The sequence below is a fragment of the Eublepharis macularius genome, chromosome 2, assembly GCF_028583425.1.
Source record: "Eublepharis macularius isolate TG4126 chromosome 2, MPM_Emac_v1.0, whole genome shotgun sequence".
NCBI classification, from domain to species: Eukaryota; Metazoa; Chordata; class Lepidosauria; order Squamata; family Eublepharidae; genus Eublepharis; species Eublepharis macularius.
The window spans coordinates 133,252,723-133,270,984 of NC_072791.1; the positions used below are offsets into that span (position 1 = coordinate 133,252,723).

Genomic DNA, 18,262 nt, shown 5'->3' on the forward strand with positions numbered 1-18,262 from the left:
ATTTAGGTCATGTATCATTTGGTGCTAAAGAGTAGAATCCTTCTGGGCTGCACAGCTTTTCATAATGAGAAGCATGGAGCTGCCACCACTCAGAGTCTCTTTCTCTCCAGTTCTTCATAATGTCCTTATGATAAAGGGCAAAAGGGTGTTAGTTTGCTGTGCATTGACCTACTCCATCTCACATAATTGGCTATCAGTAACTGGAGTAATGCAACACACACACACAGGCTGAATGCATAATTTTAGACTTGTGTCAAACTATGAGTTAGGAGACAGTGAAGAGACAAGACAATGGGCAATGGCTGTGGGTGATCAGAAGCAGGCTGCTCAGCATGCCAGAAAACCAGCTTTTCAAGCAAATGTTCCATTAGCCCCAAGAAAATCTTAACTCTGATTGCAGTTACAGACCCTTGGTCCTATTTTCTTTGCCCCCTATTCCAGAGCCATACTCATTTCTATTCTGCTTTTTTTTTGTTTTTGTGTTGCAAATCAGTGTTAAAATACCTTTGTTGCCTGTATTTCACACTGGAGCAGAGTCACTGGCAAGAGACAGCATGCAAAGTAGATCTGGGAGCTGCAATAAAATACAAAGCAAGTATTCATCTTTGCAAATACTTTTGGGTACAGGATAAGAGCCAACACTGGCTTTGCTAAAGCTGGGTGCCTGCAATCTCTGCAGCAATTAGATTTAATGGGACATAAGCGCTTCTTTCCTCTGCTTGTCCTCCCCCCTCCTTTTTTCTCTCCCTCAGGCTCAAGGCAGGGAGGGAGCAGAGGGGGAGAGCAAAGGGTCCCTGACGTCAGACTTGCCCTATAAAAACCCAGAAGGAGAAGGGAAAGCAAAGCTGAAAGCTGATCCTGTGCACCAGTGAGGATGCCAACCCCAAACACTTCCAGTTCCTCAGCCAAAGGTTTCCGGCGGGCAGTGTCAGAGCTGGACTCCAAGCAAGCTGAGGCTATTTTGGTAAGAAAGGACCCTCACTCCTTCCAATCTAGCCACAGATTACCAGACAGACAAAAGAAAGATCTCCCTTTATTTCTAGAATATTATTCTATTAAAGGAACTGGATAAAATCAGTGATTAGAAAAGTGCTGCAAGTATCATAGTATACAATAGTAAAACAGCTACTAAAAAAATATATCAATTCTAATGGCAAAAGTATGATGCTAAATGGAGGGGAATGATGCACTACAAAATCAGCTGCTTAAATTAGAATAATGATCAGAGTTAGTCTCAAACTAGAATAAAGGGAAAGGAATTATTTATTACCATTGCTATCTAAAGCTGAGTAGCTGTGCCGAGGGTTTTATTCCCTTGTCTTAATGTGACAGACTGATAAACTCTGAAGGAAATCAATGAGCTTAAACTGGAGTAACTGTTCATAGGATTGCACTGTATTATATTTAGTGGTGTAGAAACCAGTGCCCTTTTTGAATCCATGTCAGCGGGAATTCAGATCAATTATTTTAAAATGTTGCCATGCAATATTGTGATCTTTTCTTTTCTCCCTCTGTGGCTTGAGGTTCTCATGTTTAGTTCCTGACAGAATGCATTGACAAAGGGCTGCAGGGAGGGGGAATAAAATCATGTGAAAACTTTGCGTCTGCCTGAAGTGGATTGATTAGAAGTCTTGCAGACTCTGCTAGCCAGGTTGGCTATACATGCACATTAGTTTCCATTCCTTAACCATCTTGTTTGCTGGATGTAATTCTGTAAACCTTTTAGCTTCCTTATTCCTCACATTTATCAGTTGCCATGCATATGCATATGATGACCACTATATCGATTAACTTTTTATATATGTGAATGGACCAAGACAGAAAAAACGCTTCACAGGCACAACTTTTTAGAGGTGTCAGTTCACACATTCAGCAGCCAGTTGTCCTGTATTCATGTGTCATCTGATGTATAGAAATAAAATGATGCACATGCTTATGTAAACCAGGCCTCTCTAAGTTGCCTGCTTAGATTTCAAGGAAATATCAAAAAGACTGCTCAGTGCTGACAGCTGGAGAAATTCTGCTCTGAGCGTGAGGTATATGCTCTTATGTGAACATAATCTTGGAATGTAAAACACCCTGGGAATCCTTAATGAGCTGTGGCAATTACTCTTCCTCTTGTGTAGAAGTGATATTTTTGTAAGAAATTTATAATGAGCAGAAGCCAAAAACTTGAGAGTCTTCTATGTGCACAAGAGGACTTAAATTATTTTTTCTTCTCCAAGCCAGGACAGGAGGCAAACTACTTCTGAAACTGACATGAGTTCCCCAAAAAATTTGTGATGTGGCACTGGAGTATGCTATTCCAAGAAAAGAAAAAGAAATTAAAAATTTGATTGATCTCAAGCAGCTTTTTATATCCTGGGCAATGTGTGCAGTTTTAAATCTAGGCCGATTTAAAGTATGTAAGGCTGCTGGTTGAAATTGCAATGGATAAATTGAAAATAATATTTTTATTTATATTTAAATACAAATCAAGACAAAATTGTCTTCTGCCAAATACATGTCTTAACACTTTGGATGTAATTCAATGAGTGAAGCTTTATTTTCATAAACATCCTAGCCTCCAAATTTAGTAATATCTCAATCTATGTCTATTTTGCTGCCTCCCTAAAAGAAAAGAGCAGAATTTTTTTTCTTTTTGCACAAATCTAGAAAAGGAAAATGACACGAGAGGTATTTGCATCAGATTGTTTTAGAACTGTTCCTTAATACAGTCTGTGAAGAAGAGATAGGCTTGAAAGCTCCATTTCAGGCAGTGAGGAATTTGTGTCTCATTCTACTCTTAATCTTTTCCAACTGTTTGATCAATGCTATGCATTTTTAAAATGTACAATATGAGAGAATTTTTCTTGTTGTTTTCACTGCCATGGAAAGAATGCAGGGAGTTGGAATTAAGACGTCAGACTACCTGAAAGGTATCTCAATGAGCAGTCTAATAATTTATCGCTCAGTCTCATACACCACTTTCTTCCATAAAGCTCCAGATCTTTGCAACAATCTTGTGGAATTGTTTGGGCTGAGAGATGGTGCATTGGATCCAGCAAATCCATGGGGACAGTGCCTTCTGTTGAGAGATCACTGGATCCAACCCAGTAACCTGTCCCAAAATACCCTGTGAGGTTCCTTGGGTGGATAGAACTGAACCTAAGTTACTCAGTTGAAGTACAATACTCTATCCACTAGATAACAGGTTTTCAGATAGGGAGTTTTAGCCCCTGTGAGCTGTGCCACTTCACTATACCCACCAATGTGGCGTTTTGTGGAAGCAAGTGGAGCATAACTGGGCAGACTTCCTCTTCTTGCAGCCAGTACTTTTTAAAGTCTCCCCTTTTACAATAATCACAAGCAAAACTCTGTGCCGGTGCTGGATGAATTGGGCAATTTCCAGCACCCATAAACGCTAACCAACTTCCTTGCCTCTTCTTCTCTATGCTATACTTGGGGTAAGACCCCAGCAACAAGACAATCCTATGCAAGAAAATGGCTCACTAATCCCTTTCAACCTGAAACAACCATAGCACAAATTGCAGCCAGCTCCTAAGGCTAAAACAAGGAGATGAATTCCTCTTTCAGGCTCCCCTAGGAGCCTCATGCCTGACCCTTCGCACAGTCACCATAACGCAGGAAAAGTATAAGATCAGTCATTTCTCCAAATAGAAAACTGATTTGAGCAGTCAAATGCAAACATTCCAGATGCATTGTCTTATAGAGCAGAACCTTTCCACAGAAGTGAGTCCACTAAAATCACTGGGAAAACACTAGAAGTAATGAGTCAAAGATTGCTTATTTGTCTTTAGAGATATGAATATTGTTACTTCTGCAGTAAAAAGGAACCAGAAATGTAATGATATGTAATAACTTGTAAAGGTCTGTGGTCCCCACATGGCCACCATATGACCTTTAATAAAGCGTTACCTTGAAAGAAAGGTTTTCAAATGTATTATTATGTACCAGCATCAGGCAGCGTTGCAGCTATCTTGATTCACATTCCCTATTGAATATAGTGATTAAAAACAAAACAGAGTTGCCTATCACTGAAGTTTTGATGCTATTTATTAGCATTTGAGCTGATTTGCATTCGTGCCTATCTGCCTCCAACAGGAAAATACTGAGATCTTGGAATTAGTAGAAGCACAAAAGATTTTGGAAGACACACTTAAAGAGCTACATAATGAGCTATACAAGCTGTTTTCGCAGTGTCTAGCAGACATGATGATAGAAGGTGACAACGGACCGCTTTCTGGGGAGTGTTGAGTATCAGGAGTCAGTGGTTCTGCCTGAGAAAGTAGCTCTAGTGCTCTTTTTTTTACATCCATAGACAAACCTCCAATGACTCAATACTTCTTGTGGGGTCTTGGCCACCAGCCACACCTTCTAAAAATATTGCCTCCCTACAAATATGGGGAAATACAAAAACAGCTACTAGGGTTCTGCAATTTAATTTCACTGTTTTAGTTCTTACATTTGCTTTAGGGATATGCACCAGCATAAACATTCAGATTTAGGGTGGATTAAAAAAAAAATTCTGATTATTTGGAATTATATGAAAGTCAATAGGAAACAGCCATTTCCCCCTAAAACAAGGCACATTACTTTTAAACATATTTTCCTCAGCCCCCTGACTGTGCCTGAGCCAACCCCAAAAAGCTGAGCGGTAGTGGCAGGTTGCCCAGGAAAACTACAATTGCCAGGCAGCAGTGCCCAGGCACTGGTCAATGACTACAATCTGGGCATTCAGGACCTTGAATTTAGAACTCTGTCTAACATACCTTAGCCTTATGCCTACCATTCCCCCAAAGGGGCCTAAATATTATATACAGTTTCCTTATTAAACTACAATTGAATTAATTTATGAATCTACCAATCCTAAATCTTATTCCTGAATATAGAATGAACATATACTTTAGCGGCAGAGTGGGAGTTAAATGTAGGATGAGATGCTTGGAAAGGGACATGGGGGTAGGGGGTTGTTACAGCATATGGAACATGAATCAGCAGCAAATTGTCAGGGCACAACAGGAAGACTGTAAGGCAGCTATGCCTGCCTTTCAGACAGAAAGGACCGATGTGAAAGTGTTTTCTGCTGTCTATTCCTTCTTTGGGATTCCATAAGTGTGTACAGATATCAATCACAGGTTTACTCTCACCCAGTCTCTCCTCCCTTAGCAAAAGCATGAGAATACCTATCAGGAGACACTCAGCTCTCTGCTTCTACCACTCTTGATGCCAGGTTGTCTATGGAATATATGATGTAAATAAAAATAACAAATACCTCATGGAAGAATTCTAAATATTCCGACATAGAATTTACAGACCCAACTTAATGCTCTATTTACATTCATGTTGAACTCTCTGTATATCATACTATGTTCTTTCTTGCAGAACAAAAAGCATGTTCATGGTTTTCAAGCTGCATATTTAACTGATACAAATGAAAAAGAAAACCAGTAAGAATAGAATCCTTTAAAACTTTTGTTTAATCTATTTTATACAATCTGTTTCTAAGAACAAACCACATACTAACCACCTATTAGTGAAGTGCATGTGAACAATTTTGCTTGCAAAATCCACTAGAGTGGCAACCTAAATTATTTAGTTGTATGCTGAAATGATTTTGTTCTAAAGAGTTCTCAAAATCTTCTTTGGAGAACTTTAATGATGAATATTCTCCAAATATATGCTTGGATCCAGTGATGTGCAAGTAGAAACCTAAATAGACTTAGCACCATTCCAGTTGCACAAGATAATACACAAACAGTGAGGATACAATAAGTCTGACTTAGCTGTTTAGGAATAGAAGTGGAGTTCAACATTTCCCATAAGCAAGTTTGGGATACCAAATCAAAAGCTGCTCGACCATGACCTTCTGTTGATATTTTAATCTAATTTGAATCACCCCCCTGCACTGTCATCCTGGTGTGTATGTGAAGAGTTGGATTTACATTCCGTGAAACGCCACTACAGCACTCCATGAGAAGATGTATTATTGGGTTAATTAACATGAGATTTCCAGCACAAAGATGTTTCTATTTATGCTGCATAGATTATTGCATATGTATTTCTCATGTTCTGTATACTATTCACTGTTTGAGCACTTTGCACTTTAACATTAGAATTGTGGTATAGTTAATATCCACGGGAGACGGTTTGTCTTCAGGTACTTCAGACTTAAACCAATGGGAACCTCATTTTGTTAATAGTATAAATGGCAGAGACATTTGGATTGGATATAGAGCAGTTTCTTTCAGTGCTTTTCAAGGGGGGCAGACTTGTATAGTTTTCCCATTGTTTCTGTGGGTGCTGATATACCACAATAGGAATGAGGCTTCCACATGGCTGGTTTCCCCATATGTTCCCTGCTCCATTCTCTGACAATATCTAATCCTTCCCCACTGCAGCAGGGCATTTTCAGTTTTTTAAAAAAATAATCTGTGTATAATTTTCTATAAATTTACAGCTTTTAAAGTCTTTAGCCCCTTCCATTGTGGAGATATAATGGGAAAGGCATATCTCTACAACTAAAGAGGCTTTCATTTTTAAATGAAAGCTGGAAATTCAGAGAACACAATACATAGATAGTTTTAACATCATATCAGCAGACTAGGTAGGTGTCTCTCTAACTGTTCAGTAGACTCACCAGGTGTGCAAAAACATGACTTTGTAAATAAAGCAAGAGGAAAAAAAGAAGAAAACTTTTTTTAAAAGATTGACAAGGACTGGAAAGTTATGGAATATTGAGATAATTCTTAGGTCTTTGGTCACTGGGCCGAGCTGGTTCTCCCTGCAAAGCTCTCTTTAGTTTCTACATGGTAAAAGTGGAAATGATGAATGGGATTTTTCCTTGACTCTTGTAGACGAAGGTTATTTTTTCCTCCTTGTGCTTGACCCAGTCACCACAGTTCATTGGTAGAAGACAGAGCCTCATTGAAGATGCCAGAAAGGAGAGAGAAGCGGCTGCAGCGGCAGCTGCTGCTTCTGCATCTGAGACTGCTGAGTCAACTGAAACCATTGTCTTTGAAGAGAAGGATGGGATGGCCATGTTGAACCTTCTATTCACACTCAAAGGAGCCAAGAGTTCATTACCATCCCAGGTTCTCAAAGTCTTTGAGGTGAGCAGGTGATGATGTCTTTTGGATTCATTCAAGACTTTGAGGTGAAAAGTGACAGTCCATATGGTGTGACAGCTGAAACAAAGCTGGAGGCAGTTCCAGGCTTCCTTGTGATGAGTTACTAACCTAGAACCAAAATCACCAGAATCCATTTCCTTTTTTAATTTAGAGAGAATCATGAATGTGTCCACAGACCAGGATATTGGACTTGTTCTGTTTGTTTGGGTATGTTATTGTTGTGAGACATTTTGTTTCACTTACTTTCATTGCAGATACTCAACATTTTTAACAGAATTTCATAGCATTTTAGAGACATGTGCCATGTTACATTATATTATACCATTTATATATGATTCATGCAAAAACCTTGGTGTGAATTTTAATAGTATTACAAAATCAATTCACTTGACGTCTGAGTGAAAACAACCCATACCAAAACCTGGGGGTTTAAAAAATGAAACAGTAGGTTCATGAAAAGGGGTAAATCTCTGGGCAGACCAGACCAGAAGCTTCCAGCCTGGGGAGAGAAGAGCCATGCTGCATATGGCCACGGGCCACTGGGCTTTTGTGCATGAATTATTGGATATTCTCAGCATAAAGAAAGAATTAAGATATTAAAGCGAGTAGAGAATTTTAACAAAATAGAAAATTAGACTGATTAGAGATTCCTGTATTCCTTGCTTTAAAATCACTGAATCAAAAATGTCCTTAAGCTGATAAAGGAGGTAATGTAGATGAGGAGAGTATCAAATGTTGTTCCAGTGATTGCCACAAAAGACATCCCTCAGAAATTCTCTGGAGTTCCATGTGATGAGAGTAGTTGATTATTACCCACATCAAAGGATTCTGAATATTTCCCAACATATGCCTCAACAACTGAACTGTGTAACACTTATTTTCCAGTTACTTTAATCATATTACTAAAAAAGAAATTAATTGGTGCGGCTGCATGAGAACCAAGAGTCACTTCTCTTCCAAATGACATTCACATAATTCAGCGGAGAGTTACACAAATGGAAAAAACTCTCTTGGTTTATCACGAAGAGAGCTTAAGAAAAACAAACACCAAAGCAAGTCAGGCTTCCACAGTGAAAGATTCATTCCCCTGGCCCCTCCGGCACTGCAGGTACAAGATATGAAAACAGACGGGAGTAATGACATTTGCCACATGATGAAACAGGCTGTGGGGAGGCTGGCTTCACTTGGTTGTTTTACATTATATACAACTCAAGTAAAGGTAATGCAATCAGATCTGTCAGATTAATGCTAAGGTATTGATTGTTGTAGGGGGCAAGGTTATAAAGATGCATTAGAAAACATAGGGCTAAATTGAATTTGTTGGTGCCATTGCCTTTGTTCCCTTTTGTCTATCTATTTTTGATTAAGTAAAAATTGAAGCCTTTTCCTTACTGAATTGCTCAAGAGAAACTACTTTAACTCCTCTTTAGATGGAAATTAAGCATCCGTTTTCAGTATGTCAAGAAAGATCTGGAATGTCATGAGGAATTTTGCACTAGAGCCAACTAACTTATTTTTTCCCAGAAAGAATTAGGCAATAATGAAATGTAGCCTCTATGGAAGCCCCAGTGTTTTCTACAGAAGGATACAAATTGCAAAGAACTGTAAAGTCAAGCTAAACCTTAGGATAACCTTGCTATCAATCCACCCAAGGGATAAACTGTTCAGTGAACCACTTGAGCATGAAGACCAACCAGGGTTAGGGAAAAACCTATCCTGAGATTTTGGTGTTGCAATAAATACTCTCCAAGTTGGGGTCATGGCAAGTAAACATTTAAATAAGAGATGCCAGAGCTGGGAATAGGTCTAAACCAGAGCGGAGGAAGACAAAGAAGCAAGATGAGTTTTAAAACGATGAACAGACAAAAGGAAGCAAGGACTTATATTAATTAAGGAAGAAGCAAAAGTGAGGGGCCAGGAAGTTATATTTGACTTGGCCGATCCAAAGACCTCTTATTACCAGGCTATCCAATAAGGATGATATTGGAGAGTCTCTGTTTCCCACTAGACCCAAAAAACTTTGATTGAATATTTATTTATGCATATGTTGTGCCCACCACCACTTTCCTCCCCACAAATCAAAGAGGTTTACAAAAGGAAGGACGCAAAATGAAATACAGTTTAAATAAAGGCAAACAATGTCCTTGTGGTAGGCCTGGATCTGAGGACTTTGTATGTGCAGTTTGACCCTTAAGAAGATGACTAGTTCATAAGCAGGTTACACTATCACATCACATAACCATATAGGCAACTACACAACCAAACTGAGAAGGGCTAGTGTGAAATGAACTATACACACAGGAACCGGCAAACATTTCCTGGGAAACAGGTGTTCCTTTCTAGAAACTGCAATCACAGAAATGGCTCTCAGCTCAGTGTATGTACAGTGCAGTTCACACAATATTTTTTTTTCATGTGGACATGTACCTGAAGTACACAATTGGTGGAGGATGCTAGCAATGGGAGCTAGTCCTCAGTCTTCTAAAATCTGATATGGTTTCAGGAGGGGAATCATGATGTGAGGGGTAAGGCCCTCCCACCCCTTAATGCCCTCCCACGCTTCTCCCACAGCTGAGGATTTGTCTGGGATGTCCAGAAAAGTCTGGGAGGCAGTTATTGGGGACAGTGGCATGCAGGTAAGGAAACCTAGCATTTCTCCTCCACTCCAACAATTCTGTTTGGCAGATCAATCCCATCTGGTCTTGCTTTGCAGAAGAAAAGTGGTGTCTGGGGTTCAAAGACAACAGGTGGAAATGGAATGGGAAGCATCTTGTTCGACATTTTAAAATTCAGCACCTTGGCCAGGGCATACTTTTGAAACTGTTCAAAACCTGGGTAGAAAATCTGGCCACTTCCTTAGAAATATCTGAAATAGAAAACAGCTCTCAGTCCATGGCCGTTTCCACACACGTTGGATAATCCACTTTCAATACGCTTTAGTGCACATTTATAACGGATTTTCCATGTGTGGAACAAAAAATCCACTTCTAAAGGATAACTAAAGTGCATTGAAAGTGCATTATTCAACGTGTGTGGAAACGGCCCATGTGTACTTTCTCTTTCTAGCTGCTTTATTGTAAGCTCATTCAAGGAAAGGTAGGTTCAGAATATGATAGGGAAAAAATGTGATACTTTAGGCTCCTAACTACCGCATGGTGCCTCTCACATTGACTACCAGAAAATATTTCCATACTGTTTCCCTTGTATGGAAGATTATAATATCACAATTTGGGCCATTTCTGAAGCTTTTGTTTTGTGATTTGGTTGTGTAGGTTGTGTACAGTATCCCCATAGTGTCACTCTAAGACAAAAGAGGCAGTTCTCAGCTAGGAAAGTTCTACTGGGAATTCTGTAATTACTGAGCAGCATCTTTCTGGAAATGACATCTCTTTATGTGGGAGATCCAGCTCTGCTGGTTCTTCCCTCTGGTATCCTTAGCTTTCTTCCTCTCTATAACAGATGGAGGAGAGTGGAAGGTCCAGAGACAAGATCAGGCAAATGGTCAGCATATCTCCAACAGGTGAATGCTGAACAATCTGCTTCAGCATTTATCCGATATTAGGTACAGTTAGACATTTTGTTCCAATGGCAGTTCCTATGTACATGATCAAAGTGATGCCATAGCTACTGTATGGAGTGCCTATCTGGTCTGCAGGATACTATTTAAATATAGGAAGGATACAGAATTAGTTTTTCAGAAGCATTCTGGGACCCCCCAGTCTCAGTTATGAGTGTCAAGGTGGGAATATGTTCAGTAACAGGTATAATAAGGATTGCAGCCATAAACTTCTAGCTGACTGTTAGCCAGGGCCAGCATGCCCATTGAAGCAGGTCTAGCTCCCACCTTGAGCGCTGAGGTGCTGAAGGGGGCGCCAGAGGGGGCACTGGGGGCAGGGGTGAACGCCATGGAGCTGGCGTGCCTGGCCTGCAGCTGCTGCAGCCGGCCAGCCCTGCGCCACCGCTGCCGCCAACACATGACCCTGGCTGGGTGCAGCATCCGCAGGCCAGGCATGGCAGGCATCCATGGTGGTGTACGGAACCTCCCCAGCCTCTATGCACCATCTCAGCCACCCACCAGCCAATGGGGCTGGCTTGCTGCGTGATGACGTCACACGCAGTGATGTCATCATGCAGTCTGGGGGGTGTGCGCACTCCATGTGCGTGCACATAGTGGCAGCCGTGGGCACCAAAAACTCTGGTGCCACTCCTGCTATTTGCCATAGTGATCTAACCTCTAATTTTGCCTCCCTCTTATGGAAAGATGCATTTATGAGTAAATGGAAAAAAGCTATAACCCATTAAATTAACAGTGCATGATTTCCTCCCCAAATTTACTGTGTTAGAATATGGAGAATGCCCCAGATATTACTCAAGCAAAAGGTTTATGATATAGATTAACAGAACTTGTCTTTGGCACATAGACTTTGCTGACCTTTACACTCGGACCTAAGAAATGTGCAACCTATTTAAATAGCTTAAGTATCCCAAAATATAGCAAAGCTTACCCCCTAGCACTTTGTGTAACACTTTACTATTAGCAGTTCTTGAGAGGCACTATGAAGTCTGAACACGTCTCTTTAAATGATAGATTACGTCCTAGTGGGACAAGGGTGATAGAGATTGTATCCTATGTGCTGCCATCTTGGCATTATTATCAGGGAGTCAGAAAGGACATAATTGCTACATTTTCAGCAATGGTATCAGAGTCTTCAGCAGAACAGTTAGTTTCCCTTCTTCTTGCTGGGAAGAATGTATACATTACTGGAAAAGTGGCTGTTTTTCAATGTAGATCCCAGATAGTGAAATAATTTTGTCAATCAAATTTTAATAATTACTATGTTCTATTTTAATGCTTGTATTCTAAAGGTCTGTTGACTGTATAACAAACATTGTTACTGAAAGCTTATTTTTTATTTTAAATTATTTTCTTTCCCATTTCTCAATCTCTAAAGACATTTGAAGCCAAAATTCATCATCTTGAAACACGACCCAGCAAGCAAGTACGAGAGGGAGCTACAGATCTGGAATACTTTGTGCGCTGTGAGCTCCACAGCTCTGATCTTAACACTCTCATCAGTTCTCTGAAAAGGGTTTCAGAAGATGTAAGGAGCACAAAAGAAGACAAGTGTAAGGAATTTGTCACTCCATTATAAAAACACAACTGAGAGGTGCTTCACTTTTGAATTTCTTTTGTACATGGAGATAATCTCTATACATGAAAACTGTCGCAAGTAAAAGCTCCAATCCTGGCCCTTTCAGAGAGGCATTAGAGAAGTATGCCTTAAAAGCATGCACTTCAAAAATTATCGTTTTCATTTCATTTTGTAATTTCAGACAAGGAATTATGATTGTTTTCACAAAGTTTTCCAATTGTTGATATCCTTTTGTAAATTCATTCTGGAAAAAGTTTTCATTTTCAGAAATATCAAGTATTTGCCTCATTAGTTCCTATGGAGAAATACTCAGTTTTCTGGAGGGGCTTTTTTCTTTTTTTTAAACCAAATGGCCTCAAAATGTCAGGGTATGCAGTCCTCCCTCTCTGTTGAAAACCACTGATATTTCTAGTGAACTGGACAAAGGAACCCAGTTTTATGGACTCCTGAAGAGGGTAATTGTTTCCTATGAGAAAAAATACCATGTTTCCTCCAGAATACCTCAATCAACCCCTTCACCCTGTTGCTCTCCCTCCCTAATAATGACCCCTCCCAAATTTCTTAAAAGTTTTAACAAAGCATGCCCTTAGCTGCCTTTTTCTGCATTGATGAACGCTAAGGCTATACTTGTGCTATTGTTGCTGCTTCTGCTATGGCTAATGTACTGGCCAGGCAGAGGGATTAACCTAGAAATTTCCAAATGTTGCAAGTAGACATGGGCATGAACAGAAAAAAAAACTGAACATGGTGTTCATTGCCATCCATGAACAATGAACATTGGCGAACATAACCTGTTCATGAACATGTTCATTATTTGTTGTTCGTGGGGGCTAGCAGGCTCTCCTCCAGCCATCAAGATCCCTACCACACCACTCCCAGAAACCCTACCTGAGCAGGCAGCAGGAAATGTACTAATAATAAATAATAGCTTGGCCCCAGAGCCTGGCAGCAGCCCTGGAACCTGAAGGGGTAGATCCTTACTGCACCACTCCCAGAAACCTTACCTAAGCAAGCAGCAGGAAAGGTACCAGTAATAAATAATAGTTTGGCCCAGAGCCTGGCAGCAGCCCTGGAACTTGAAGAGGTAGATCCTTATCCCACCACACACAAAGAAAATTCAAGCTCCAATGCACTCTCTGTATCAAAATGCCAACAACAACTGTCTCTCCCTCTCCACTGTCTGCAAAACCAGAGCTGGGAGCCCCCCTCCCCCATGCTCTTTGCTTCCTTGTAACAAATTTGGAGCTCCACACTTGAAAGGAAGACCTGCCTATCAAGCTAAATTGGGCTTAGATTGGTGTTTCCAGGACAACAGCAGGAGTTCAGGCAGAGTTCAGGCAGTCCCTGCCTCCGGTTGCCATGGGAATTGATTGCAGGTGTCAGATTGTCTGGCTTGACGAACAGCAAAATAGCAACGAACGAGGCTTGCAACGACCACCTGTTCATTTAGAATGGGGCCTCATGAACAGCTTGTTCATAAACAGCTGATTGGGCTGTTCATGGCTTTTTTAAGTTCGTACTCCTGTTCGTGCCCATCTCTAGTTGCGAGTAGCCATGTTAGTCCAAAGCAAAATTCTCAAACAAAATTGCAGAACTCAAGTGTTTGAGTTCTGCAGAACTCTTTAGTAGTCTGGATGTTTGTTATTTATTTTGTTATTGTTATTTTTTGCTATTGTTATTTACAGTGCAATCCTATTCTGAGTTAGACTGGAGTAACTCTGCATAAGATTACACTGTTTTGGGCCATGCCGGCGAAGCCTACAATATCAAGACCCTTCTCAGTATTTCCAAAAACAATCCCAATATTTCCAAAATTATCTCTGTACTGAAGGTGACAGGGAGAGGCTCAGTGGCTTGCCTAAGACCACTTAGGAGTTTATGGAAAAGGTAAGATTCAACTTGCAGACTTTCTGACTTGTAACTCAATTGTGTAACAGAGCATTGTGAAGAGAAGTGTGCTAGCTTTGTAATACCAAATTGCACAAATAGCTAGATAACAATTTGAGTAACATTTCACTAGCTATCTCAGAGAGGAGATCTCATACTTTCTTAAGGCAACCTATTCTCCAGTCTTTCCTACAACTAATCTGAAAGCATTTACTTTCACAAATCATTGCCAGTGGCAATCATACAAATTCCAATCTCTGTGTGGTGGACACAGGCTTGTTGCAGGGTTGCTCAGTACTGCTAGTAAATCTTTAGTTATTTATTTAAAGCCACCTTTCTACCTTGCAGGAAATCAAGGCTGCTCACAATATAAATATAACAATCATAAAATGAATACAACAAAGTTTAAAAGCACAGTGTAGGACTGCCAAAAAACATAAATACAAAGTTAATTAAAAATAGCCCTAAATAAAAATGTCTTCAACTGCCTCTTGAAGACTGGCAGCGAGGAAGCCAGATGCGCATCTCTGGGGCTGCTGTTCCATAATTGTGGGACTACCACCGATAAGGCCCTCTCTTGTGTACCCACCAGGTGAGCTTCTATAGCTGATGGGTCAGTCAGGAGGGCCTCTGACTGTGAGCTGGGCAGAAGCATATAATAGAAGATGGCCCTTCAGATAGCCCAGGCCCAAGTCACATGTGGGTTCTAGCTTCCTCTGAACTCTTAAAAATCTGGCCGAATAAGTACACCAACACAAGAACGGTGAAATGCAGAGCCTTCAAAGAATATTACACCTCCTCTACAAATATAAAAATTCACAAAATGAGAAGGCACCTTAGGAAATCATACTTCTGCTTTTTACTGGTGCCTTCCTTTACTAACACATAACTTCTGCATTGGTGTGGTACAGCAGATGAGTGAACAACTGCCTAAGAAGGAAAAATATTTTTAAAGAACTTTATATTTAGGAAAAATATTTTTAAAGAACTTAAAAAACAAGATACACAAAACAATAGGGGACTTGGGGGGTACTTGTGTTACATCCCTGACTATATCACAGAAGTTTCAAATTGAAGTTTGAAGTTTCCAAATAGTCAGTACAATAATCTGGACCTGGGAAAATCCCCCAAATTTACTGTGCAGTTTCCCATAGAAATTAGACCCTCTTCATCAACCACTACATTCAGAATATTTCCTTTTCACATCTGAATTATCTTCTCACAAGAGCTGCAAATGTCTCAAGGCCATATGTTGTCTTTCAGTTTAGAATTTCTTATGGTAGAAAAGAGGGATCTGTTCTGAAAACAGATGCCTTGTTCTCCATTTTAATAGATATTAGTTCTTAAATGCCCCAATGATGAGATGCACTGCACCTAGCTTCCTTGTACTGCACAGTGTAGACGAGCAGGACTCTAAAAAGGAAGCATATACATTTTGTAAATCAACAAATAATTTTTGTTCTATTTAATGTTTTCAGTTCTTTAAATACTAGCATTTCAAAAGGTTTTAAAGAAATAATCCATTAAAAAAACTAGATCCCCTAAATAATTCTTTCCTCTTTCTAAGCCACTTAGCTCTCCATCTTGCCATTGTACATCCATCTCCCAAGCAGAAAGAGAAGGCAGATCAGCGAGCAGAGGAAGATGAGAGGTAGTTAAACTGCTTTCTACGGATATTGTGTTCACATTTATCTTGGACAGCAAATGCTTGTCATGACTTGCAAAGAACGGAAGGCTTTGTGGTTATGTGTAAGCATCTATGTAACTTGTTACACAGAGTGTGACAGTATTCAAAACCAGCTGTAGCACATGAATCTGGAATGCACACATCTTATTACAAGGATATGACCCTGGAAGTCGAAGAGGTGAATATACTAGTTGAAAAGTAATCTGTATTAAGAACATGGTATGATTTTTGAATGAAGGCTCTTTTTTTTTTTTACTCTCACCTTATTTCCTCTCTCTCTTGTTGGATTATAGTTCACTGGTTTCCAAGAAAAATCTCTGAACTGGATAGATGTCACCATTTGGTCACTAAGTTTGACCCTGATTTGGATCTGGATCACCCAGTGAGTGAGCAACTCTGCTGCCTCAAATCCTCTTCATCTCAGCATACTTTTCCCATGGCCCTGTTATAGCAGTTTTCTAGTGGAATTGCTTGAATTGCTGTTCTTCAGTCTTGAGAAGAAGCTTTCATTGCTTTCATTGCAAAAATATTGGTTGGTCTGTAGACTTCTAGGAACATTAGAGGGTCACCACCAGTTTAAAGTCTCATAGATTCAGTTAAATTTGGGCTTCTCAAAAGGAAGTAGAGAAGCATCTTGTATTGTCTTGAAGGGCATATTAGCTCTGGGTACAAATAGTGGGAGATACATTTTGACAAAGGAGCATCAGCCAATGAATGTAAACTTGCTTCTCTGCCTTGAAGGTCCTATATAACAAGAATTGTACGTTGCCATTAGTAAAACTGCTCAGCGCAAAAATGTGCAGTAACATTCTTGCTCTGTTCTTTCCTCCAAGGGATTCTCTGACCAAGTATATCGGCAACGAAGGAAAATGATAGCAGAAATTGCCTTCCACTATAAGCAGTAAGACTTGCTGCGCTGCATAGCATCACCTGCTGAGAACTCCATGCATACACTTACTTATCTCTTTCCTCTCCATGTTTTGCCCTGTTGCTCTGTTGGTTCTTCCCTTTCACTCTGTTGCTTCATGTTTTCAATGCTCCATGGCTGCTAATTCCATAGAGTGATTGCAATTATTCCTAAAGGGGGCAATTCAACATATATAGAGCCCTTTTTAGTCACTACAATTGGGGCACTCCTACCACTCCTATGTGCAATCCTCCTTATAGATACAGTTGCCATTTTGTGTAAACAGGTAAACACACATATTTTCAAACTTTGGCTTACCAGCAACAAATTTGAGTTTCTGATTGCACATTCTGAAGCTGGAAAATGTATGAGTAGCTCTATTCACAGAAAATGGTGATTGTATGTATTAGGAAGTTCATGCATAGTCAATACGCTGTAGTGTGCTCTCCTGGAATGTGAGTAAGGCATGCCCAAAATGTAACAACTGAAAAGGGCTAAGCATCCAAGTCATTAGTGCAGCACTCACTGAAGGCAGCCATTTCAATTCTATTTAGGGTGCCTTCTTTGCATTGGATAGATTTGTGCTATTAATACGGCCATTAATATTGAAATAGATATTGCAGAATTGGTATTTTACACGCTCAGTCTGAAATGAAATTTATCTCAAACAAATGATGCAAAATTGCTGTTTTCTCCTCTCAGAATCAAAGGAATCTAAATTTTATGATAATGCTTGAAACGTAAGGAATGAAAAAAAAACTGAATTACCTTTGTATGGTTTTTTATTTTGCCAAAACTTCATTTGCCATCATTTGCATTTGTTATTTAAAATTAAAATATGCTTTCTACATTCATTTTAGTTTTTGTTCTATATATCTTCTTATGAATGTTGTTCCTGTATTCAAGTTAGTGATATGTACTATAACAACACCAAGGGTCACACTGACATGAAAAAGAGGGCTAACACTCTGAAAGTTCATTACATTTCTGCACAATGGTAGTTACCAGAATAATGGTGGTGAACAATAGTTACTTAGTAACATAACCCATGGTTCAAAGTACCTTTGTAGATACACACAAGTCAAAGCTAGGGTAGCTAGGTCCCTGGGGTCAAACCAGGGGATGGGGGGCACAGGGAGGAGTCACATTGGGGGGGGGACTTACTTGCAATGCCATCACTAATCACTAAATTAGGACTCAATTTTCACTCGGCCCCTGGCACAACCCGTTACTTCTGCATCGTGACAGCAATGGCGTCATTCCTGGAGTGACAGGGGCACACTTCGGAACACGTGGGAGTGTTCCTGCACCTTTCTCTCCCCCACCCCAGCCAAGTGAGAGGTGGAGGGGGCTGGAGGCTGGGGGTGAGGAATCTCCAGCCCCCAGTAGGGTACTAGCAAGCCTAGTCAAGGCTGAATATGCACACCTACATACACTTGATTTTTTTCTCTTTTTAGACATGGCTCTTTGATTGTAACTGATGGCCATTTCTGAAGTT

At 40.1% G+C, this 18,262-nt stretch overlaps 1 protein-coding gene across 1 annotated transcript in view; it reads left to right on the forward strand.

Annotated features, from left to right (window-relative positions):
- The first annotated feature begins 874 nt into the window (after nt 1-874).
- TH (tyrosine hydroxylase) overlaps nt 875-18,262 on the forward strand; it is a 35,701-nt gene continuing 18,313 nt past the window's right edge. Inside the window, exons 1-5 of the mRNA XM_054971852.1 lie at nt 875-964; nt 6,894-7,112; nt 12,083-12,257; nt 16,151-16,239; nt 16,691-16,758. Of these exons, the coding sequence (XP_054827827.1) occupies nt 875-964; nt 6,894-7,112; nt 12,083-12,257; nt 16,151-16,239; nt 16,691-16,758 (641 nt within the window). The remainder of the gene's footprint in view (nt 965-6,893; nt 7,113-12,082; nt 12,258-16,150; nt 16,240-16,690; nt 16,759-18,262) is intronic.